Raw genomic sequence first — 25,751 nt, forward strand, 5'->3', positions numbered from 1 at the left:
TCTAGCTAAAGAGCTCAGGGACAATACCCAGGCCCAGAGTTCAAACTCCACAACCAACAAAAATAAAAAATAAAAAGGTAAGGGTCAGTGCCCAAGCCCTGAGTTCAAGCCCCAGTCCTAGGCACAAACACATACAGAAATAAAAACAAAAAAATTAAAAGGTCAAACCTAAAATCTCTCTGGCAGAATCTCCTTCATTTTCCATCATTCCTTTCTTAGAAAAATGGAAAACCTGGCCCAGGAGCGTAGCTTAGTGTAGAATGTTTGCCTAGCATGCGTGAAGCCCTGAGTTCGATTCCTTGGTACTACATACACAGAAAAAGCTGGAAGTGGTGCTATGACTCAACTGGCAAGAGGGCTAGCCTTGAACAAAACGTGTCCAAGGACAGTGCTCAGGCCCTTAGTTCAAGCTCCGGGACTGGCAAGAAAATGGACAACCTCATGGTTATTTTCATGAGGCAGGGAAGGGAGCCTTTAACTCACAAAAGCAGAAAACCAAAAGCAGAAAACCAAGCTTTGCTTGATAAAGTGAACCTTAGGCCAAAGGGTTACAATATGTGATTTTAATAACAGTCAACCTCAAGGGAATGTCAGACCCAGCTCCACGGGAAGCCAGACTTACAGAATCAGGTGTTTGCAGCCACGCTTCTTGCCCTGGAGCTGCAGTGCATTTTCACTCGCGCTGTGCCTTCCCCTTCTGGCCCCAGCCCTGATGCACACGGGAGGCTGTCTTTACCCAGGCCTCTCAGGTCCATCGATGCCCCGGATCCCAGCACCATCCGAGGAGGAAGACATGCTGGAGGAAGAGTGTGCTTCCAGAGCATTTTTTAAAATCCAGGCCCCAGTCTCCATTGTTTCTCCATTTTTTTCCCCCAAATTCTGAGAGCACTGGTTTTCAGGGTGCCGTGTGTTTCTCTGGCGCCTGCTTGTGAGCCAAATAGAGGAAGAGCATGCTGGAGAGGGCACTGACCAGGAAGATCACATCAAACCAGCGGTGGTAGAAGTTGAACTGCAGCTCTCCCAGGACCTCGGTGACGATGGTGCGGTACTGCAGGGGCATGCTCATCCGGATAAGCAGCACGGAGGACACGAAGTACATGCCCTGCCAAGACACCACCCGTGACTGGAGGACACGAATACACTGCTGAAGCCTCCAGTGGCAAAGGCTCATGATTCTAGCTACTCAGGAGGCTGAGATCTGAGGATCAAGGTTCAAAGCCAACCTGGGCACAAAAGTCCATGAGATTCTTATTGCCAATCCACCCAAAAGACAAGAAATGAAGGTGTGGTTCAAGGAGCAGAACACCAGCCCTGAGCACAAAAGCTAAAGGACAGCGCCCAGGCTCTGAGTTCAAGCCTCAGGACTGACACAAAGAAAAAGGGAAAAAATTGTGATATTTACAGTTGCACACACAAAGCACATTCAATAACCTTACCATTATCTGTGCTAAGAGCAGGACGATGACATTGGAGGATTTGCTGCTAGAGATGGCATAAAAGAACTGCCAAGAAAGAGGAGAGAGCCATGTAAGAATGTACTGCTAGGTTCATATACCCCAAAAGAAATGGTTCACATGGCTAATCTTTCACTGAAAGTATCTCTTCTCATGGGCACCAGTAGCTCATGTCCCTGATCTGAGCTACTCAAGGAGCTGAGATGTGAAAATTGTACTTAGAAGCAAGCTAGGGCAGGAAAATCCATGAGATTCTCATCTCCAATTAACCATCAAAGAGTTGGAAGTGAAGCTTTGGTAGAACAACAGCATTGAGCCAAAAAGCTCAGAGACAGCACCTAGGCTCTGAATACAAGCCCCAGTACCAGCACCAATTTGAAGAAAAAAAAAAAGTGTCTCTCTTCCATGTTCTAGTCCTTGCTATGTCAGTTTATATATTAAGGCTATAAAGAGGTGAGTTAAGTGTGGTCTAGTGGTAAAGGGCCTGCTGAGCATGTATGAAGCCCTAGGTTTGAGTCCTCTGTACCACATATATAGAAAAGACAGGAAGTGGTGCTATAGTTTAAGTGGTAGAGCACCAGCCTTGAGATCAAGCCCCAGGGACTGGCAACAACAACAACAAAAAAAAGAAAAATAAAGTTTAAATAGACTACTGAGGTGAGGTAAGTTTCTTCCTTGAGCTGCTGGTTAAACTACGAAGGCACAGGCACATGCGAAGGCATTTTTAACCTAGTAAGATTCACAAGTTCGTTGGTGCATACGATCTCAACAGTGTAACCACAAGCATTAAAACCTCCATCTGCAGGCCATTCCAGGCATTTGGAATGGCTAAAAGGCTCCTGAACTGTTTCTGAGCAGCTTTGTGTCTGAAGTCCCTTCCTGTCTCAATCTCCACATCTCTTTTATTCAAACAGCGTTTCGATTGTGAGATCCTTACACCTCCATGAAAGGGGAGAGCTTTCCCACTTCCGTACAGTCCTCATACACTGGTCAGAAAACAGCCCAATCTTCTTCTCTGCTTTCTTCCCCTCCCCGTTCCCTTCTTCCTCTTGCTCCCTCTGGTGTCACAATGGGGTTTGAACTCAGAGCCTTGAGCTCTGGCTTGATTGGCCTGTTGCTCATGTCTGGTGCTCTCCCACTTGAGCAATGCCTCTAGTTTGGTTGTTTTTTGGGCTAGTTGATTAGAGTTTAGTGGCTTTTGCTGGTTAGAGATCTGCTGATTAACTGGGCTTCTCTGCCTGAGCTGGATTCAAACCACAATCCTCTGATCTCAACTGCTTGAGTAGCTAGGATTACAGATGTGAGCCATTGGCACCCAGCTCCAGATTTACAGGTGAGTTTCACAATTATTCTTCTAACCTCAATATCTAACATTGTTTGCTGAATGACTATTTGCCTAGATTTTTTAATTTGTGCTGATTCTGGGGCTTGAATTCGGAGCCTAGATGCTGCCCCTAAGCTTTTGTGCTCAAGGCTAGTGCTCTACCACTTTAAGCCACAGCTCCATTTCAGCTTTCTGGTAGTTAGTTGGAGATAAAAGTCCTATGGAGGGGCCAGGAGTTTGGCCTACTGGTAGAGTGCTTGCCTAGAATGCATAAAGACCCGGGCTCGATTCTTTGGTACTACATACATAAAAAAGCTGAACTATTTGGTTATTTGAAATCGCATAGGGAAGGGGCGAAAACAAGATGAGGGGCGGGAGTGGGGGGAGGGAAATGGGGACCAAGACATGAGAAAGGGTAACAATGTATGTGAAGTAATGCATCTTCTATCCGGTGAATATAATGTAACCCTTCTATTAATCACAATAAAAAATATATGAAAAAAAAAAGTTGGAAGTGGTGCTGTGGCTCGAGTGATAGAGCACTAGCCTTGAGGAAAGCCCAAGGACAGTTCTCAGGCCCTCAGTACAATGCCCAGGACTGGCAAAAAAGAAAAAAGAAAAAGTCCTATCGACTTTTTGGTAGCTAACAGGAGATAAGAGTCTCACAAACTTTGCTGCTCAGACAGGTTTTAACCAGGCTCAGATCCTCAGATTTCCGCCTCCTGAGTAGCTTAAGATAAGGTGTGAGCCATCAGTGCCTAGCTTACATGCCAAGTTCTATTACAGACGACGGTGACATAGCAGTAGACAGGAGTTCCTTACCCATGACATTTGATACTTGCATGGGATTGGTATAGGAGGCTGTGTATTTTCATTACATAGCAGCTGGACACGTCAATTTTGTTTTCCTATTTCTTCAAAGTACTCATGAGAGTTGCCTAAGATTTCAGAAGCAAGAACGGAAGCGAGGTGGTACCTTGGTGAGCGTGATGAGCAGTCCTCTGATGGACGTGACGATGATGATGCCAACCAGGATGAAGGAGATGTGCTGGGACCAGAACTTCACCTGCCGCACACAAAGAAGAGGGCTATTAGCTCCCTGCTGAGGTCAGAAGGCAAGGATGTGCTGGCTCACTTAGGTGACTGTGAGCGGGAGGTGGATTCTGTTCTTCTGGACAGTTCTGGGCTTTGATCTCAGGGCTTTACACTTGCTCAACATTCTATTTTTACCACTTGAGCCATGCCTTCAGCCCTGCTCTTTTGCTGATTATTGTTTTTGTTAGTCCTGGGGGCTGAACCCAGGGCCTTAGCCTTGAGCTTTTGTGCCCGAGGTTAGTGCTCTACCACCTCTTTTTTTTGGTTGTTCATGGGACTTGAACTCGGCCTAGGCATTGTCCCTGAGCTCTTTAGCTCAAGGATATTGATATACCCCTTCAGCCACAACCCCACTTCTGGTTTTCTGGTGATTAATTGGAGATAAGAATGTCACACACTTTGTAGTACCTAGGCTGGCTTTGAACCTTGATCCTCAGATCTCAGCCTCCTTAGTAGCTAGGATTACAGGTATGAGCCAGTGTGCACGACAGTGCTCTTACCACTTTGAGCCAACAGTGCCACTTCTGGTTTTCTGGTGGTTAACTGGAGGTAAAAATCTCATAGATTTTCCTGCCTAGGCTGGCTTTGAATTGCAATCCTCAGATTGCCTTGATTATAGGTATGAGGCACCAGTGCCTGGCTTATTGTTTTTTATTTTTAAAAATGTTAATTGTTATTATAAAGGTGATGTACTGAGGGGTTACAATTACCTAAGTCGGGTAAAGAGTACATTTCTTGCCAGGTGCTGGTGCCTTATGCCTGTAATCTTAGCTACTCACGAGGCTGAGAGCTGAGAATTCAAAGCCAGTCTGGGCATGAAATTCTGTGAGACTCTTATCTCCAATTAACCACTGGAAGTGGCACTTGGCTAAAGTGGTAGCTAGCCTTGAGCTGAAGAGCTCAGAGACAGCACCCAGACCCAGACTTCAAGCACCATGACCAAAAAATAAATACATAATACATTTCTTTCTTCTTTTATTTATTTTTCCTGCCAGTCCTGGGCTTGGTCACTGTCCCTGAGCTTGTGTACTCTAGGCTAGTTCTCTAACACAAGCCATAGTGCCACTTCCAGCCTTTTGTGTATGTGGTACTGAGGAATGGCAGTGTTCCATGTATTCTAGGCAAGCACTCTACCACTAAACCACATTCCCAGCCAAGAGTATATGTCTTTTTGGACAATGTCACCCTTCCCTAGCTCTCTCCCAGTTTTTCCCTGCCATCCCTACCCGCAAGTTGTAGAGTTCTAGGTAGACGCCCAGGAGTGGTGTGGCTGGGTGGTACAGATTATGTCTCTTTTTTGCAGGAGCCTCTAGAGTGCTGCCCAGAGTTGTACTAGTTTACAATCCCACCAACAGGGCGACAGGGTTCAGCCCTGCCAAGATTTTTCTTCCAGTGTATGATGCTGACCAATCTCACCCGAGTAAGATGGACTCTCAAGGTTGTTTGGATGTGCATTTCTTTTGTGTCCAGGGACGATGAACATTCCCTCCTGTGTCTGTCATTCTTACCTCTTTTTCTGAAAAGCCTTTTAGCTCCTTTGCCCATGTAGGAGGGGCTACTTTCTTGAGCTCCTTGTACACTTTGAATATTAGGCCTTTGTTAGAGGTATTGTAAAAAAGATCTTTTCTCAGTCTGTTGGCTGTCTTTCTAGTTTAGTAACTATGTCGGCTCTGTGCAGAACTTTTTATTTTGATGTAATTCCATTTGTCCTTGTGGTAGAACTGCACTAGCTGCTCAAGGGCTTTTTTGTTGTTCCGTATGAATTTTTGGATTGTTTTTGCTGTAAAAGCCTTTTACTTCCTTGGCTAGGTTTATTTCCAAATTCTTTTTCTTTTGAGGCTAGTGCAAATGGAGTTGTATCCTGCTTTCCTTCTCTGCTTGCATATTGTTGGTAGAAGAGAAAAGGTACTGATTTTGTGGATAAATTTTGTATTTGGGCCAGGAGTTTGGCCTTGTGGTAGTGCTCAACTAGCACGCATGAAGCTCTGGGTTCAATTCTTCAGAGCACTAGCCTTGAGCAAAATGTATCCAAGGACAGAGCCCAGGCCCTGAGTTCAGTCCCCAGGACTGGCAAAAAAAAAAAAATTATATTCAGCTACTTTGCAAAATTATTGATCAGCTCTAGGAGCTTGGGGATAGAGTCTTTCAGGTCCTTAAGACATAAAAGATTTAAGATCATATCTGCAAGTAAGGATAGTTTGACTTTCTTTTTTGTTGGTTGTGGGACTTGAACTCTAGGCCTTGGCATCATCTCTGAGTTCTTCAGCTCAAGGCTAGCACCTCTTGGAGATGAGTCTCACAATCTTCAGTGCCTCAGCTGGCTTTGAACTGTGATCCTCAGATCTCAGACTCCTAAGGAGCTAGGATTACTGGCATGAGCCACCATGCCCAGCTTGACTTCTTTTCCTATGTGAATGCCTTTATTTTCTTGCCTTGTTCCTGATTTTAGAGGGAATATTTTTAGGCATTCACCTTTCATATGATGCCTTTATTATTTTTTTCATTAAATTTTAAGTTATTATAATTCAGGGCCCTGGTGGCTCATGCCCATAGTCCTAACTACTCAGTAGGCTGAGATCTGAGGACTGTGGTTCAAAGCTAGCCCAGGCAAGAAAGTCCCTGTGAGACTTTTATCTCTAATTAATCATCAGAAAACTGGAAGTGGTGCTGTGGCTCAAAATGTTAGAGTGCTAACCTTGAGAAAATAGCTCAAGGACAGTGCACAAGCCCTAAGTTCAAGCCCCATGACCAACAAAAAAAGTTAAGTTGTATAGTTCATTTTCTACATAGTGTTTAGTGAGTACCACTGCTAAGTTCATAAACCCTCTGTCCTTCAATTTATGTCCCTCCTTATTTTCCCAAAGACAAAGGAACAAACATCAACAAAAGGAAATAAAAAACTAAGGAAGACATTAATTTCCATTTCCTGGAGTTCATCTGAAGTCTGTTCCTTCTGCTCCTAGCTTGTCCAGAGTTTGTAACATATAAGTAGATGTTAGATTCTGTTGAAGGCTCCTCTGCATCTAGAGATGATCAGGTGGTTCTTGTCTTTGGCTCTGTTAATGATTTTTTTAAAAGTTAAACCAACCTTATATTTCTCGGATGAAACCCATCTAGTCATAATGTATGACTTTTTTGATTACTTGGTGAATGATTTGGTATTTTATTGCAGAGCTCTGCAGAGATTGAGCTATAGTTTTTCTTTTTACTGGACCCCCATCTGTTTTGGGATGCATGCAATGGGGACTTCTTAAAATGAGTTTGTAATTGATCCTTCTATTTTTATTTCATGTAAAATTTTGAGGAGTACTGGTGTTAGTTCAGCTTTTATAGAATTCAGCTATGAGTCCATCAGGACCTGGGATTTTCCTTGTTGGAAGACTTCTGATTACTTCCTTATATTTCTTTGCATGTATGGGCCTGTTTAAGTGGTTTGTCTTCTTGGTTCAACTTACACAACTTCTATGTATCTAGAAATTTATCCATTTCTATTGGATTTTCCATCTTATTGGGCATAGGATTTGAAAACAGTCCTTTATAATCTTTTGTATTTCTTGGACTATGTGGTGTCCTTTGGCATCTCTAATTTTGGTTTGAGTCAGTTTAGTTAGTGGTCTGTCAATTTCACACCAAAAGAGCAAGCTTTTGAAATGTTGACTTTATGTAGCTGTTTTGGTGTCTTGTTAATTGATTTCTGCCCTAATCTTTGCTTTCTCTCTCCATCTAGTAGTTTGGGGTTTGTTAGTTCCTGTTTTTTCTAGCAACTTTAGTTGAATCGTAAAATTATTTACCTGAGCTGTTTCTGTTATATGTGTGTGCTTAGAGCTGTGAGTTTTCCTCGAAGTATTGCTTTTGCTGTATCCCAGAGGGTCTGGTAGGAAGTGTTCTCATTTTCATTGAATGCTGAGGACTTTCTCATTTTCTCCTTTACTTCTGCTGTGTCTCACTTGTTTAACAGTGTGCTGTTCAGTTTCTGTGTGTTTGAGTGTTTCTTTTCTTGTTGAGATCCAGTTCCACTGTGATCAGACAAAACACATGGAGTTATCTCAATCCTTTTGTATTTGCTCATTTAGATGCAAACCACTGCACTGAGCAGCATGTAGCACAGGATATTGAGGCAGGTGGGTGCAGGCCCCGGGGCGCTGTGGGTGAGGGTGTCCTGTGCGGCAAAACACCGATAGGTTTTAGGGGCCTGCGAGGTGTGGGCCCCACGCAGTAAGAATAGATGTTCCACTCGGGGATGCCCTGGTGGCTTTTGGCACTGTCTGGGAGCAACCCTCAATGCTGGGGGCACCAGTAATGTCCCCCTGTGGGGATGCACGGGCAGGCTGGGCTGGGTCCAGAACCCAGCTGGGTGCTGGCGGTGTCCACCTTAGGAAGGCATGTGCGAGCTCTTAGAGGCCCCACTGTGTCTGTTCACCAGCGTTATGACTCTTACACTGAGGCCCTTTCCAGGGTTTGAGACTCACTGTTGCCCTCTTTGGTGTTGGGCCCTGCTGAAACTATTCCTAGGGGTTGAAGGCCGCTTTGGATTCTTGTAGTTTCCCTGTGGAGTTCTTTCCTTGTGTAGCTGTTTTGTCTGATAATGGCGATACTGGAACATGCTGCTGTGCTGCCTTCTCCAGTCCCCAGATTCAGCTTTTGGTCACAACTGTGTTGTTGTTGTCTGCTGGTGACTTTGCAGTAAGGGGAAAAATGGAGGGGGGAGAGGAAAAGAAAAAGAAGTTGGGATGGCTCTTGCTGAAGTCTGCAGCACTGGGCACTTGCTTTGGTTTCTCTTTTCCCCTCTTCTAGATGCTTAAGTTTGAATCTTCATGGCTGTTGCCCAACACTGGTTATTTCCTGTTTGTTTGGTGACGTCATATGAAGTGGAGGTCCATGCTAAGAGGCCTCATGCCTCTGTTTAATCAGAGGGAGCTTGGATTAATCGGTCACTACTCTGCCATCTTGATGCCTTGGTTTCTCGTTATTTTAGAGATGGACTGTCATGAATTTTCTGCTCAGGCTGGCTTGGAACTGTGATCCCCTAGATTTCAGCTTCCTGCGTAGCTAAGGTTGTAGATGTGAGCCACTGGCACCTAGCTTTGATTTTTCCCTTCTCAGGGAAGAAAAAGAATGAGTAAAAAGTAAAGCATTTGCTGGGCCGGGAATTTGGCCTCGGGGTAGAATGCCTGACTACCATGCATGAAGACCCGGGTTCGATTCCTTGGTACCATATACATAGAAAAAAACCAGAAATGGTGCTGAGGCTCAAGTGGTACAGCCCTAGCCTTGAGGAAAAGCCCAAGGACAGTGCTCAGGCGCTGGCATAAAAAGCCCAGGACTGGCCAATCAATCAATCAATCAATCAATCAATAAAGCAAGCATTTACTGAAGGACTGCAGTGGCTATCTCCCTTAAAAAATGAATCCAATCATGACCAAAAAAAAAAAAAGGAAGGTATATTAAATCATGAAAAACAACAATAACAAAACCCAACAACCCAGCTAATGATGCAGCCTTGATGTGCTATGAAGAAAAGGGATTATTAGGAAGTGAGCTCAAAATGGGGTTGGTTATCTCTAATACTTATGAAGTTTCGACCATATAACTTGAAGGAATTAAAAAAAAATAACATGGGTATTCTTAGGTAAATTCTAGGAAATAGCCAAGTTCACTGGAATCCCACAATGACGCCTTTACTCCTAAGCAGTTTGGTGACCCTGTGCTTAATTCAAAAGCATCCTTATGGCTGGGTGCTGGTGGCTCCTGCCTGCAGTTCTTGCTACTCAGGAGGTTGTGATCTCAGCTCAAAGTCATCCTGGGCAGATAAAAGACTTCTATCCCATTAGTCACCAAAAAGCCACAAGTAAAGCTGTGGCTCAAGGAGTAGAGTGCCACCCTTGTGGCAAAAAGGAAGCATCCGTAGTGGCAAAAAGGAAGAAAAACCTTCACGAGTTACAGCAGATAAAACAGAAAGAAGTATAACAAACCAGGATCTTGACATAATTCTCACATCAAATTGGATTCCCAGGTAATTCACAGTGATTTCAATGCCTCTTGTGACAGGGTCAGTTTTCCCGACTCGATCAAAAACAATATTGATGGTTGCCTGCAGAGATCGAGATACCTCATCATTAGAATACCTTCATAATCACTATTCAAAAGTCATCTGAAACAGAGTTAATAATCCTAACAAATCTTAATATATCTTAAGGTCAATGTTGTAAAAATGAAGTTCTACATTAAACCTAGCACCACTGAGTAAGAAATCTATTTTGGCTTTTCACACTTCCTTTCAAGAGTCAGCATATTTAATTCTTAATTTATTGGATGCTGGAAAGCTAACATCCTGGCAGATGGAATCAAGAGAAAGATTATAGAAAAATTCCAAGGTTATTTTCTGAATGTTCTATGAGCAAAGATATGGCAACCTAAGAAAAAAGGAGGGGAGCTGGGCGCAGTGGCTCATGCCTGTTATCCTAGCTGCTCAGGAGGCTGAAATCTGAGGATCCATTCAAAGCCAGTTTGGGCACTAAAGTCCATGATACTCTTATCTCCAACTAACCACTAGAAAACTGGAAGTAGTGCTGTAGCTCAAAGGGTAAGGCAGTAGCCTGGAGTGAAGAGCTCAGGGATAGTAGCCAGGCTGAGGGTCAAGCCCCACAACTGACCAAAACAAAAACAAAAACAAAAAGGCCATGCCTATAATGCTAGTCATTCAGGAGGATAAGATCTGAGGGTTGCATTTTGAAGCCAGCCTGGTAGGAATGTCTTAGAACTCTTATCTCCCATTGGTCAGTACAAAGTCAAAGGTGGAGCTCTAGCTCAAGTGGCAGAGTGCCAGCTTTGAGTTCAAGCCTCAGTACTGGTACAAAGTGAAGAGGGAAAAAAAAAAAAAGGAAAAGAAGAGATGGATCAATTAGAAACCAAGAGCAACATGGTAGTTTTAAATCTAACAATACCAATAATCACATTAAATGCAAATAGACTAAGTCCTGGGTCAGCAAACTCAGCCACTGTAGTGTGACAGCAGTCACAGATAACACAGAACTGAATGGGCCTGGCTATGGATTCTGCCTGGGAACTATAGATTGCTAATCCCTGGCCTAAACAACTCTGAAATGGCAGACTGTTAGAGCTGATTAAAAAAAAAAAAGAGGCAAGCCCCAACTATACTGTACATGTCATGCACAAGATAGCCACTTTAAATGTGAAAATAAAAGACAAACAGGCTGAAAGAAAAAAATACATTAACACTAATCAAGAATGATGGAAAGCTTTCGTTAACATTAGATGAAGATTTTATAGTAAAAATACTGCCAGATAGTAGAAGAAGCATTTCATACGGATAAGATCACTTCCAACAAGGACATATAATGATTCAAAATGTTTAGCAAATAACAAAGCTGTAACACATATCAAGCAAAAATTGATAGCAACACTATCAATCAACTTGATCTGACAATTATAAAATGTTCTAGATAGTAAAACAACACACAGCATTAGAAATACATGACATTATTTACTAAAGGGCACAGAGAACATTTACCATGCTGAAGGCTGGCTACGTGAGGACAGAGCCACAACAAGATTCAAAAAATTTAAATCATATACAGTATGTTCCTTTTGACTACATGAAATTAAAGATCTATTAGAAGCTAGAGGTATCTCAAATGGTAGAGTGCCAGCTTGAGGCAAGGAAACTGAGAAAGTGCAAGGCCAAGTTAGTTGTGGGTGAGGGGAACGGGGGACATGTGCTTGGAAGATTCCCCAGGTACTTTGTCTTTTTTTGTTTTGGGTGCTGTGGATCCAACCCCGGAGGCTGCACTTGCTAGATACCGAGCTACATCCCAGCCCTAGATACTCTAAAATGTACCTGAAAATGATCTATGAATCAGAGAAGAAATTGAGAGAAAATAGAAAAGCATCTTTAAATAAATACAAGAAATTATAATTTGTGAGAAGCAGTTTAAAGAATATACAAGAAAATTAATTAGGGGCTGGAAATGTGGCTCAGTGGTTGAGTGCTTGCTTAGCATTCATGAAGCCCTGGCTTCCATTCCTCAGTACCATATACACAGAAACAGCCAGAAGTGGGGCAGTGGCTCAAGTGGTAGAGCACTAGCCTTAAGCAAAAGCAGCTCAGGGACAGTGCCTAGGCCCTAAGTTCAAGACCCAAGACAGGCCAAAAAGGAAAGGAAAAAAGTTAATTGTGCTAGTCCTGGGGATGGAATTCAGGGCCTTAAACTTTTACTTGGCTTTTGTGCTCACAGTTGGCACACTACCACTTGAGCTGCAGCTCTAGTCCAGCTTCTTCGCTGGCTACCTGGTGAAGGAAGTCCATGGACTTTTCTGTCCACGCTAGCTTTGAACTATGACCCTCAGATTTCAGCCTAAGTAGTTAGAATTACAGGTGTGAGCCACCAGTGCCTGCCTACAAGAGATTTGCAGCTATAAAACACCCTTATCAGAAGGAGCTTCCAATTAATGAGTTCAGCTTCTGTAGTAATAGAAATATAAGCCAAAATAAGCAAGAGAAAATAATAAAGAGCTGAAAACAAATAATGAAATAGGAAGTAGAAAAATAATACCATTAGAAACCAAGAGTTGGTTACTAGAAAGGTTCAATAAAACCTATTAAACCACTAATAGTTTGGTTTTTTTTTTTCTTTTCCTTGTTAAGAACAAAAAGACCGCTGGGAATGAGGCTTATGTGGTAGAGTGTGAACCCTGAGCAAAAGCTCAGGAACAGTGCCCAGGCCCTAAGTTCAAGCCCCAGGTCTGGAAAAAATAAGAACAAAACAAAAAAGAGCCAGGATTGTAATTATGAAATATATAATATATATGAGGATTTTTTTTTTTTGGTGGGTCATGGAGCTTGAACTCTGGGCCTGGGAGTTCTTCAGGCTCTAGCCTGAGCTCTTTAGCTCAAGGATACCACCCTACCCTTAGGATTATCAGGTTCTTTAGTGCCCAGGCAAGCTTTGTTTCTTTCTTTTTTTTTTTGCCAGTCATGGGCTTGAGCTCAGGGCCTGAGCACTGTCCTTGGATTTTCTCAAGGTTAGAGCTCTACCACTTGAGCCTCAGCACCATTTCTGGCTCAAACCTGGGTCTTTGTACATGCTAGGCAAGCACTCTACCACTAGGCCAAACTCCCGGCCCCCAGGCAGGCTTTGAACAATGATATGAGGATTTTTTTAAAAAGGGGAAAAGCCTCCAGTTAACAATATCAAGAATGAGAGAAAGCTGGGTGGCTCATGCCTGTACTTCTAGCTACTAAGGAGCCTAATAGCTGGGATCATGGTTGTAAGCCAGCAGGAGGCAGGAAAGTCTGTGAAACGTTTATCTCCAATTAACCAAAACCTGGAAGTAGAAGTGTGGCTGAAGTGGCAGCAAGAAAATTAAAAAAAAAAGGCTTAGGACAGTGATGAGGCACCAAATTCAAGGCCTAGGTTGGCACATACCGACCAAAAGAAAAAAAAATGAGCTAGTATTTCTTATCTACTATATAATAAACGCAAGACAGACAGCAACAAGTACTGTTTAGCATGTATGTGGGGAAGGTGGCACTGCTCTTACACATGGCCAACAGGAACGTGAACTACTATCACCACGGTGGAAAATGGTCTGACAATAGTTAATATTTGGCACAGCAATTCCACTTTTAGGCATATATGTAAGAGAAATAAAAACACACATCCTTTGAAAAATGGCTGCCCCAATGCATGTTTATATAGCATTACTGATAATAGCTCAAGAGTAGAAACAGCTCAATGTTTATTAAGTAGTAAATGGAAAAACAAAGTATGGTATTATCCATATAACAGCATGGACATTATTGAGCTACTAAAACAAACAAAACCCAACAGTATTATTAATAGGGGGAAGTGTAAAAACTTCATGCTAAGTTAAAGGAGCCAATCACAAAGACCACAAACACCACACTCAACTTACATGAAATGTCTAGTATAAGAAACCAAAAGATAGAAAGCTGCCTACACCTTGGGGAGAAATGGCAAAAGGCTTACCCACATATGATGAGTGTAATACTTATTTCGGCTCTAATAAAAATGTTCAGAAATTGTAGTAGTAGTAATTTGGTAAAAACAACAACAAAAAAACCCCAAACCAAAACAACAAAAAAACCCAGCCTGGTGCTAGTGGCTCACACATATAATCTTAGTCACTCAGGAGGCTGAGATTTGAGGATCATGGTTTGAAGCCAGTTCAGGCAGGAAAGTTTATAATACTAATATCTCTAACCATGAAAAAGACAGAAATGGAACTGTGGTAGAGTACTAGCCTTGAGCAAAACAAGTTCAGGGACAGTGCCCAGGTCCTGAGTTTTAAGCCTTAGGATGGGCATAAAAACAAAAACAAAACCTTCCTGCCCTGCTGCCCTGATCCTTCTAGTCCATTAAGACAGAGGACTGATGCCACTGAGTGTCAGTAAAGCTATGGAATGACCAGACACCTCAAACTCTGTCAGGAGCATAAATACTGTAGTCCTGGAAAATAGGATCTTTCTTCAAAAGCTGAGTGTACACCGCCTTTACATGTTGATCCCAAGAGAAATGACTATACGTAGACAGACTTGTATTCAGAGCACATCTTACAGGCCCACATCGGAAACTATCAGCCACTCTAGGGGAAAGGACAGTCACAGGAAGGAATACTAGTCACCAGTGGAAAAGGAATACATGACTGATATCACAATAATTCAAACTTTACTTATCACACTGAGGAAAATAAATCAGATGAAAGAGTATTATATTTCTACAAATGGCTGACAATTCTAAGAAGCTGATTGGGTGTTGCCTGAGGAAAGTACAAGGAAATCTGCAAGTGGCTATTTTCAATCTTAACTATGATGATAGCTGTTACACACGTATACACCAATGCAGAGCTTACCAAAATGCATTTTTGGGAGTGGGAGGGGGGTGAGGGTCTGTCATGGGGCTTGAACTCAGGGTCTAGGTGCCATCACTGAGCTTTTCTGTTTCAAGGCTAGCGCTCTACCACTTTGAGTCACAGTGCCACTTCCAATTTTCTGGTGGTTATTTGGAGATAGGAGTCTCAAAGACTTTCCTGCCTGGTCTGGCTTCAAACCATGTTCTCAGACCTCAGCCTCCTGAGTAGCTAGTGTGAGCCACCAGTGCCAGCCAAACTGCATACTTTAAAATAAGTGCTGTTTACCTGAAGTGACTTCTGCTACAATGAAGCTTTAATACATGATTAGCTCTGCTAAAGGCTGCATCTCAGGATACATCATTTTAGTAGCTAGGATCTTCATCCAGCCCTTCTCACTGAATGAAGTAAGATTTCCCAGCATCATCTGAGTGGTACTGAGTTTATTATACTCAAAATCCCCCGTTCATCCACATTGTTCAAAATTACCAAACAAGCTGACTAAGCTCCTCTTTGTTCAAATCCAGCCCCAATAGGGAAGTCACCAAAGTGGAAAGTACAATCAGCCTTTTCCATGGTGACATTGAAATCCATGAATGCCTACAGCTGAGTCAGAGGAAAGACACACACACACACATACACACACGTACCAAAAATGCACAGAAAACCAGAGAGTGTAAGACTAAGGGAGAGCCACCAAAGAGTAAGAGTGATGTGTGCAGAAAACAATCTACAGAAACGCATTGTAGAATTTATATTACATTTAAGTTTTTAGGTATAAGAACTATGCAAAAGGGTGAGGCACTTCTATTTTGGTTTGAAAAGTAGGAGTTGAGATTATAGTTATATGAAAAACAGTATAAACTGTGAGCTGGGTGCTGGTAGCTCACGTCTATAATCCTAGCTACTCAGGAGGCTGAGATCTGAGGATCAGGTTGGAAGCCAGCCAAGACATGAAAGTCTGTGAGGCTCTTATCTCCCATTAACCACAAGAAAACTGGAAGTGGCACTATGGCTCAAAGTGGTAGAACGCTAGCCTTTTAGCTGAAGAGCTCAGGGACAGTGCACAGGTCCAGAGTCTAAGCCCCATGACCAACAAAAAAACCACACACATACACACACACAACTGTGAAATCAATTCATACACCTATACATGGCTCATTAATGACTTCTGAGAAGAAACATGCAACTTTCCTTTCTAGATCTTCTAAAAGAACCAAGGAGAGGGGAAAAGCGTGAGGCTGAGCCTACACTGTCTCTTATTGAGTCAACACTCAATAAAATTGGGACTCAAATACAACAAACACATCAATCAAATCCATCTTAATAACCAGGCATCAGTGGTTCATGCCTGTTAGCCTAGGCAGTAAAGCCTATGATACTCTTATCTCCAATTAAAAGCTGGAAGTGGAACTGTGGTTCAGGTGGTAAGAGTGCTAGCCTTGAGCATAAATAACTCAAGGACAACACTCTGACCCTAAGTTCAAGCCCAAAGACCAACAGAAAAAAACCCAAAACAACAAAATCTTTTTTTTTTTTTTTTTTTTTTTTTGCCAGTCCTGGGCTTGAGCTCAGGGCCTGAGCATCGTCCTTGGACTTTCTCAAGGGCAGAGATCTACCACTTGAGCCTCAGCATCACTTCTGGCTTTTTCTTTCTCTCTCTCTTTCTTTAATGTATGTGGTACTGAGGAATCGAACCCAGGCCTTCGTGCATGCTAGGTAAGCACTCTACCACTAGGCCAAACAAACTCCCGGCCCCATTCCTAGGAAAATTGCCCAACACTGACCGTTAAAAAGCAACATACGTACCATGAAAATTTTCCAAACACAGTAAATAGAGAAAAAGTAACCCAGAAAATTAAAATATTTTCCCTTGAAAGTTTTGGAGTATTCTATTCTCTCCTGAAGAAAAACATAGAAAAACATACAGAAAACATGGTTAGTCTCAACAAAATGTAAACTTGTCTATCATTGCTAAAGAAATGTTCCAGACCAATTTGAAAAAGTACATATAACATTAAATAATAATAGTAATGTGTATCAAATACTAGTAGCCAACATTTATCAAATGCTTTTCAAGGCAGAGACTAGGACAAGTATCTTATTATCAATGCTCAGCTTAAATTCAGGGGTTGGGTGCTGTCCCTTCGCTTTTTCACTCAAGGCTGGCACTCTACCACTTGAACCACAGCTCCACTTCTGGTTTTTTGGTGGAAACTGGAAGAAAACATCTCATGGACTTTCTTACTAGGTAGCACTTAGATCTTACTCTCCTGGGTGGCTGCGATTACAGGCATAACGCTGGACCATGGCAAAGAGGTACCTTCTACTATTGTAGTAATACTAATTTGTTAGGGAATAAAAGGCACCACAGAAACTGCCATCTTTATTCTGGGTCAACAGGAAGTGGTGTATTCCAGCTTCCCAGATGTTGAAAAGCCTCTTCTGACAATCCTTTGGATAATGTTAAGGATTTTGCCAGCAATAGGCATGATTTCACATAAAGAAGCCCTTCCCTGCGAATGATTCACAGCTTACTGCAGCTGTGAGCTGTCTGTCTTACTCATTGTTTGGTCACAGAAGAACCGGAAAAACCACTTAGTGGTGTTCTCTCTTCAACCGTAAGTAAAAATCACAGTTCTGTACCTTTGTAGCATGGAGATCAGCTGTTTCCAGAAAAAGCTGCCTGCTTAGTTCTTCCAAAGAATCTACTTCCTGTTGGATTTGCATAAGATCTGGTACAAAATGGGCATCAAGGTTTAAAATCATGTAGAAGTATAAAAACAGCCATGGAGAAAGCAGTTGTCCTTGGATTTTTCTGCTTAGCAGATCCCAGGCATTGCGTATTCACATTTCCTATCTCAGAGCCATTTTCCTACCAACATAAATCCAAACACCTATCTATGCGGCTTCTCCCAGTCCTGGTATTTAGGAGAGATGGTTTTGCTTTATTTACTAAACCAAATACAATCTAAAGTGGTTGGATAATAATATACCTTTGGTCCTGGTACTGGGGTTTGAACCCAGTGGGTAAATGCTATTGTTTAGTTCTCTTGTTCAAGGTTAGTGTTCTCTTACTTCAGCCACAATTCTACTTCTAATTTCTTGATGGTTAGTTGGAGGTAAGAGTTTGCTTGACTTTTCTGCCTGGGCTGGCTTTATACCATAATCCTCATGTCTCAGCCTCCTAAGGAGCTAGGATTACAGGTGTGAGTCAACATCACTTGTTGTATTATTACCTCTAACAAGGTACAGTTTTCTTCTACATTACCTAAATAAATTCAATGTTTGACCAGGGACCTAACAGTTAATGACTTGCAACTCAGGCTGGGGTTTATGATCAGTATCTTCTCTAGAAACATTAACCTCTCAGGCTGGGAGTTTGGCCTAGTGGTAGAGTGCTTGCTTAGTGCATGGAAGTGGAAGGTGTGGATGGGATGGGTCAGGGGGAACCACGGGAGGCAATTGGAGGGCAACTGGATGCACACACACTGCTCTCATTCTGGCTCATGGAACTGAGCCCCCCTCCCCCCCTTTTTTTTTGCCAGTCCTGGGGCTTGAGCTCAGGGCTTGAGCACTGTCCTTGAGCTTTCTCAAGGCTAGAGCTCTACCACTTGAGCCACAGCACCATTTCTGGCTTTTTTCTATGTATATGATACAGAGGAATGGAACCTGGGTCTTCATGCATGCTAGGCTAAATTCCCAACCCCTGAAACCCTTTCATATAACTACCTCGTGTGTGTGTGTGTGTGTGTGTATATATATGCATTTTTTGGGGGGGGGGGGCAGTCCTAGGGCTTGAACTCAGGCCTGGGCATTGTCCTTGGACAAATTGCTCAAGGCTAGAGTTCTGCCACTTGAGCCACAGGGCCACCTGAAGAATCAAACCGGGCTTGCCACGCTCCTGGCCCCAATAATTTTTTTTTTTTTTAAAAAGATGCTGGGTATGGTGGCTCACACCTGTAACCCTAGCTACCTAGGAGGCTGAGATCTGAGGATCATGGTTCAAAACCAGCCCGGGCACAAAAGGATCTGAGACTCTTTTTTTTTTTTTGCCAGTCCTGGGCTTGAACTCAGGGCCTGAGCACTGTCCTTGGACTTTCTCAGGGTTAGAGAGCTCTACCACTTGAGCCTCAGCACCATTTCTGGCTTTTTTCTATGTATGTGGTACCGAGGAATCGAACCCGGATCTTCGTGCATGCTAGGCAAGCACTTTAACCACTAAGCCAAACTTCTGGCCTAGATCTGAGACTTATCTCCAATTAACCTCTAGACAACGGGAAGTGAGGCTTGTCTCAAGAGAGGGTGGTAGCCTTGAGCAGAAGAGCGCAGGAACAGCGTCTAGTCCAAGTACAAGCCCCATGACCCCACACACACAAAAAAGAATACTGCTGACTTTAGAAATGGGCCATCCCATTAAGCCACTGTTTAAGAGAACCAAAATGTTTTATGTTTTTCCAGAGTTGGGGAATATAGTAAAACTAATCAAAGAACTCAGCAGCAGAGATCACTCACAGCTCTGTTCCCTGCTTTGCCACAAACTACCATGAGGCATCTTCTCGCTGGGTCTATTCTCTGTAAAATGGAAAGACTGACTTTTTTAGGACCAAAGGCAATGACTTCATGGTCTTGTGTGAGTGTGGAAAGATGGCTCTGTACACTAGACTTCCTGAGCGTTGCCCTGGCAGCGTGGACTCAGATACCACTTTCACTCTGACAAGGGTCTACCCCTCATGCTGCTGTTCTTTTCTGCCAGGGGTCCACAGGAGGGAGAGGCAAAGGATACTTTCACTTCCTGCTGTTGAAGTAGTAACGCTCTTTATCATTTCCCAGAAGCCTGAGGGCTTGTTGTGCACTTCTCCTTTCAGGAACATGGTTCTGCGAGCCATGGCCATCCTGAAAGAAAACATAAATGTCAGTCCAGAGCTTCCCTGCCTGGTCTCAGTCACTTCCAGCCTCCAGCACTGTCCAGTCTCCCACTACAGCACTGGTCTGTAGGGCCATGCACTTAGGGGGACATGCTCCCAGAAGCAACACGGCCTTGGCTGAGGAGCCAAGAATTTGGTGTAGGCCATCCACTTGAGAACAGGCTCTATTCCATAGAAGCTAGAGCTCTAATCCCTCATCTCTGCATGTTTGTAACAATCAGACCACTATAACATCAGAACAGATACTGTCAACTACAAAGGGCCATAATTATATTTACAGCCGGCATTTGAGGAAAGAATAAAATAGCTTATTCACCTAAAGAACCATGTGCAATCCTACTCAGGAAGCTGAGATTTGAGGATTATAATTCAAAGCCAGCCGGGACAGGAAAGTCTATGAGACACTTTATCTCCAATTATAAAAATGCAAAACAGGCAGGAACAGAGCTGTGGCTCAAGCGGTAGAATACTACCTTTTTGAAAAACTTATGGAATAATGCTCAGGTTCCGAGTTCAAGTTCCAATATTAGCATGCACACCACCCTCCCCACATACACAAATTTATTTATTTTATTTATTTATTTTTTGCTAGTCCTGGGGCTTGAACTTGGACTTTTTCCTCAAGGAAAGTGCTCTGCCACTTGAACCACAGCACTTCTGGCTTTTCTGTGTACGTGGTACTGAGGAATCGAACCAAGGTCTTCATACATGCGAGGCAAGCATTCTACCACTGGGACAAACTCCCGGGCACACAAAGAAATTTTATCCAGTGTTCATCCTACTGTTTCAGCCAAGAGGTTATTTAGTATTGGACAATGCTCACTGTCTCGCTGTCGCCCTCTACTGTTAGATACTGGTCCCTACTTTTCAAGAATGAGAATTTTCAAACTAGTTCTAGATTGGACTAAGTGGAAAGGATGTTAATGAATCCCAGGAGCCAGTGTTGTCATGTTAGCTGCCTCTATGCCTGTAAGACCACTGGAAGACTGTGCTCATTAAGTCATGAGGCTGATGCTTCTGAGAACTATTCAGCTTAATAAATAATACTGAAATCTTAAAGGACTGCAAACCTTCACCCTGATCAGACAAGGGCTGACAGGAGAACTGAACTATAACATGTACAGCTAAGAGCCAACTCGGACTGCAACAGGTATGAGAGGCTTGGGAATGTTGTTGCTTTTGTCACAACTTTTATTTTCTGGTGTTGGTACTGTGGTATGAACTCAGGGTCTTGTGCTTTTTTTTTTTTGCCAGTCCTGGGCTTGAGCTCAGGGCCTGAGCACTGTCCTTGGACTTTCTCAAGGCTTGAGCTCTACCACTTGAGCCTCAGCACCACTTCCGGCTTTTTTCTATGTATGTGGTACCGAGGAATCGAACCCGGGTCTTCATGCATGCTAGGCAAGCACTTTAACCACTAGGCCAAACTCCTGGCCCGGTCTTGTGCTCTTGCTTAGCCTTTTCTCCTCAGGGCTGGTGATTAACCACCTGAGTCACAGCTCCACTTCTGGCTTTTTGCTGGTTAACTGGAGATAACCGATGGACTTTTCTGCTCCAGCTTTCTTCTAACCACAATTCTCAGATTGCAGCCTCCTGAGCAATTAGGATTACAGAGTCACAGCTTACAACTTCACCTTTAATTATTGTCAATGACTAAAAAAAATGTAGGAAACAGGAGAATAACCTTGGAAGCTCAAATAATGTTCTTTCTATATAACTATCTCTTACTACTGTTACTTTTTTTTTCTATTTTTTTATTGTAATTAGTAAAAGGGTTACATGATATTTGCCAGATAGAAGGTGCATTAATTCACATACATTGATACCCTTTCACATGTCTTGGTACCCATTTCCCTCCCCCCCACACCCCCCACCCGTCTTGGTTTTCCCCCCTTCCCTATCAAATTTCAAATATCCAAATACAAATAAATTCTATATCAGAAAACAAAGTGAGATACTATACCAATATGAGATAACCAAGGGACAGCAAAGGAGATGAGAGACAACATAGTACATTAAGGACAACAATCATTCATTATATGGCTTTTGTTTCAATATCCTGGAGGTCCTTTCAATTAGCTTCACATTATATGGCCTTATGTATCCAGATTTTGCTCTATTGCAGATCTCTGCTAGTAGAGCCCAAGGTTTCTACTGATTATGACGAATGAGGGAAACCATTGAGCCTAAGTTCCTTTGAGTCTGGCTTACTTCACTTAATATGATTTTTTCTAAGTCTTTCCATTTCCTAACAAATGGGGCGATGTCATTCTTTCTGACAGCAGCATAGAATTCCATTGTGTACAAATACCACAACTTGTTGATCCACTCATCAACTGAGGGACATCTAGGTTGGTTCCATATCTTTGCTATGGTGAATAGTGCTGCAATGAACATTGTTGTGCTAGTGGATTTAGTATGACCTTGTTTTTGGATGGTTGGGTAAATGCCAAGTAGTGGAATTGCTGGGTCATAGGGGAGTTCTATGTTTAGTCTTTTTTTTTTTTTTGCCGGGCTTGGGCTTGGGCTCAGGGCCTGAGCACTGTCCTTGGACTTTCTCAAGGCTAGAGCTCTACCACTTGAGCCTCAGCACCACTTCCAGCTTTTTTCTATGTATGTGGTACCGAGGAATCGAACCCGGGTATTCGTGCATGCTAGGCAAGCACTCTACCACTAGGCCAAACTCCCAGCTCCTATGTTTAGTCTTTTGAGGCACTGCCACACTGCTTTCCATAGTGGTTGAACGAGTTTGCACTCCCATCAACAGTACTACTGTTACTTTTATGGATCTATCTATCTATATACATAAATATATATATATATATATATATTTTTTTTTTTTGCCAGTCCTGGACTTCAGCTCAGGGCATGAGCACTGTCGCTGGGCTTTCTCAAAGTCAGAGCTCTACCACTTGAGCCACAGCACCACTTCTGGCTTTTTTCTATGAATGTGAGACTGAGGAATCGAACCTGGGTCTAGGCAAACACTCTACCACTAGGCCAAACTACCAGCCCCTTTTATGGTTATACTTAAAACAATGACTTTATTTTTATTCATTTATTTGTATGGTGAGACTAGGGCTTGAATGCAGGGTCTGGTAGCAGGCAAGTACTCTACAGCTCTAGTACTTCTCTGCTTTACTTTTTTTTTTTTTTTGCCAGTCCTGGCTTGAACTCAGGGCCTGACCACTGACCTTGGGCTTTCTCAAGGCTAGAGCTCTACCACTTGAGCCACAGCATCATTTCCAGCTTTTTCTATGTATGTGGTACCAAGGAATTGAACCTGGGTCTTTGTGCATGCTAGGCAAGCACTCTACCACAAGGCCAGACTCTTGGCCCTCTTTAGTTCATTTTTAAGATAGTGTCTTGGACTTTTTGCCTAGGCTAACCATGGACAATACTGCCTTGACTTCTGCTTCCTAAATAGCTGGGATTACAAACATGGCCACTGTGCCTGGCAATAATTTAAACAGTAGATTAATAAACTCTGTGAAGGTGAGAAATGATTACCTTGTTCATTATTCTAGCCCTGGAATCTAGTGCCTGGCAGATATCAGGGGTTTTTTTTGGTGTGGTTTTTTTTTTTTTTTTTTTGGTTGAACTCTGGGCCTGGGCGTTGTCTCTGAACTCTTCAGCTCAAGGCTACCACCCTACCGCTTGAGCCACAGCACCACTTCTGGCTTTCTGGTTGTTCAATGGAGGTAAGAGTTTTACAGACTTTTTACGCTGTCTCTGAACCACGATCCTCAGATCTCAGCTTAGATGTTAGGTTTTCTAAAACAACTAAATGAATGAATATATGAAGGCCAAGAATGAAAACCAAGTAGTGGTAAGTTTAATGGTTGTCCTCGCTCTTCTAGGGGTTCTATAGGTCTTAACATACTAGTATTATCTTTGTGGCCTCACACTTCTGCCTCTGCATCCAGGTGCAGGGTGCAGGCAAGCACCCAGCAGCAGACCAGAGCACAGACTTGGAAAGGCCCGCCCTCACCTTCTCTTCTTGCTCACAATCATGTCCATGGTTTGCAGCAGCCGCCGCTCCAGTGCCATGATATCTGTGTCTGTCACATTCCTGCAAAAGTGTACATGGTTAGCAGGGCTGGGGGCCGTGCCCGGGCACAACACAGGCCAGCTGGAGAAACATATTCACCCTAATTGTGATCTTGCCTTTCTACAGAAGATATTAAATGACCAAACTAAGTCAAAATACTTTTGCTGTCATTTCTTTTTTTGTGTGCCAGTTCTGGGACTTGAAGTCAGGGCTCAGGCACTGTCCTTTAGCTTTTTTGCTCAAAGCTAGTGCTCTACCACTTGAGTCACAGCTCCACTTCTAGCTTCTTGGTAGTCAACTTGAGATAAGCAGCTCATGGTCTTTCTAGCCCAGGCTGGATCTGAACTGCAATCCTCCCATTTCAGACTCCTATGTAGCAAGGATTACAGGATTACAATGTGAATCACTGACTTTTTTTTTTTGGTGCCAATATTGTAGCTTAAACTCAGGGCCTGGGAGCTGTCCCCTACATCTTTTGCTCAAGGCTGGCTCTACTTGAGCTCCACCTCCACTTCTGCTAGTTAGAGATAACAGTCTTATGAACCTTCCTGCTGAAACTAGCCTCAAATATAACTCCTCAGATCGCAGCCTCCTGAGCAGCTACAGTGTTAGCTACTGGCATCTGGAAGCTCTCATTTCTTATTACCAATTTTTCTGGGGTCTCTGTGTAGCAGAAGTGCTTAACTTTCTTAGCTTTGATCTAGAGACATTACTCTATCTTGAAAGTAATGTAAAAAGACCAGCAGAGTGGCTCAAATGGTAGTGTTCGCTTAGCAAGCCTTGAGTGAAAACCAGAGTATAACCCCCCCCACACAAAAAAAAATGAAAAGGGAAAGAAAAAAATGAATACAGGACAAATAGCACAGTCTAAGTGCTACGACTCATTTAGAAAGATTCCAAGTTGATACCCATAGGAAGAGGGATAAACAGGCCATGTCACAGATCCAGACATAACTACTGAAGATGGTGGCAAGGTGGGGTTCACACTCAAGCCATGGAAGAGAGAGACTGCATGCATTACCTGAGGAAGTAGGACATGTAGGTGTAGGGACAGTTGACAGCACCGAATCCAGACAGCAGGGCCATGAGGGTCACCCCGATGACGCCCACCCGGCTGATGAGCTGCTCTATAGATAAGATGCCTGGAATCGCCAAAGCACACCGTCAGGCAATGCGACCAGATGGTGCTCCACCCTCTTTTTTCCTTTGGTCAGTCGTGGGACTTGAACTCTTGAGCCTGGGCGCTGTCCCTGAGCTCTTCAGCTCCAGGCTACCGCCCTACCTTTTAAACCACAGCACCACCTTCAGTTTCCTGATGATTAATTGGAGATAAGAGTGCCTGGGCTGGCTTTGAACCTTGATCCTCAGATCTGAGGCTTCTGAGTAGCTAGGATTACAGGTGTGAGACACTGTGCCCAGCCTCCCCCTCCAATCTTAAAACAATCATCATTCACAACACCTGCCAATACACAGACCTAACTCAAAGCAGCTGACCTTAATGATTGATGTGGTGCTTCTCTGTCATATATAGAAAGGCACAGACATGGGACATGACAACAGCAAAATGCAGTTATTGTAAGTACTACTTAATGGTTTTGTTTAGGGAGCATGACTCTAACAAAGCAAAGTGCTTTCAGAAAAAGGTGTGAAAATTAAAAAAAAAAAAATTAGGGGAGGCCTAGTGGTAGAGTGATTGCCTTCCATGCAGGAAGCCCTGGGTTCAATTCCTTGGTAATACGAACACAGAAAAAGCTGGAAGTGGTTCTACCACTAGGCCAAACTCCCAGTCCCTGTTGTTTTATTTTTTTAATGTACTGTGTGAAGTTATTTCTTTTTTCTTTTTCCTTTGGTTTATCTCCTGTTGTCACTGGCTTTGATTTTGGTACCCTGTGTCCTGTATATACATTTATATGATTTGGGAAAGGGGAATAACAAAATTGCAGGACAAAGCGTGAACCAATGCAACGGCGATACTCACAAGACACTATGTTGGAAATGAACTTAACAACTTG

At 43.0% G+C, this 25,751-nt stretch overlaps 1 protein-coding gene across 1 annotated transcript in view; it reads right to left on the reverse strand.

The window, feature by feature from the left end:
- Positions 1–548: 548 nt before the first annotated feature.
- The window catches only part of Gphra (golgi pH regulator A), a 32,182-nt gene continuing 6,979 nt past the window's right edge, over positions 549–25,751 (reverse strand). The window contains exons 6-14 of the mRNA XM_090334158.1: positions 24,761–24,881; positions 23,680–23,760; positions 19,550–19,659; positions 17,410–17,498; positions 16,573–16,665; positions 9,869–9,964; positions 3,755–3,844; positions 1,437–1,502; positions 549–1,102 (exon numbers count right to left, since the gene is read on the reverse strand). Of these exons, the coding sequence (XP_090190284.1) occupies positions 896–1,102; positions 1,437–1,502; positions 3,755–3,844; positions 9,869–9,964; positions 16,573–16,665; positions 17,410–17,498; positions 19,550–19,659; positions 23,680–23,760; positions 24,761–24,881 (953 nt within the window). The 3' untranslated portion in view covers positions 549–895. The remainder of the gene's footprint in view (positions 1,103–1,436; positions 1,503–3,754; positions 3,845–9,868; positions 9,965–16,572; positions 16,666–17,409; positions 17,499–19,549; positions 19,660–23,679; positions 23,761–24,760; positions 24,882–25,751) is intronic.

The sequence above is a fragment of the Megascapheus bottae genome, chromosome 6 (genome assembly GCF_031878675.1).
Source record: "Megascapheus bottae isolate mThoBot1 chromosome 6, mThoBot2.hap1, whole genome shotgun sequence".
Classification (NCBI taxonomy): domain Eukaryota; kingdom Metazoa; phylum Chordata; class Mammalia; order Rodentia; family Geomyidae; genus Megascapheus; species Megascapheus bottae.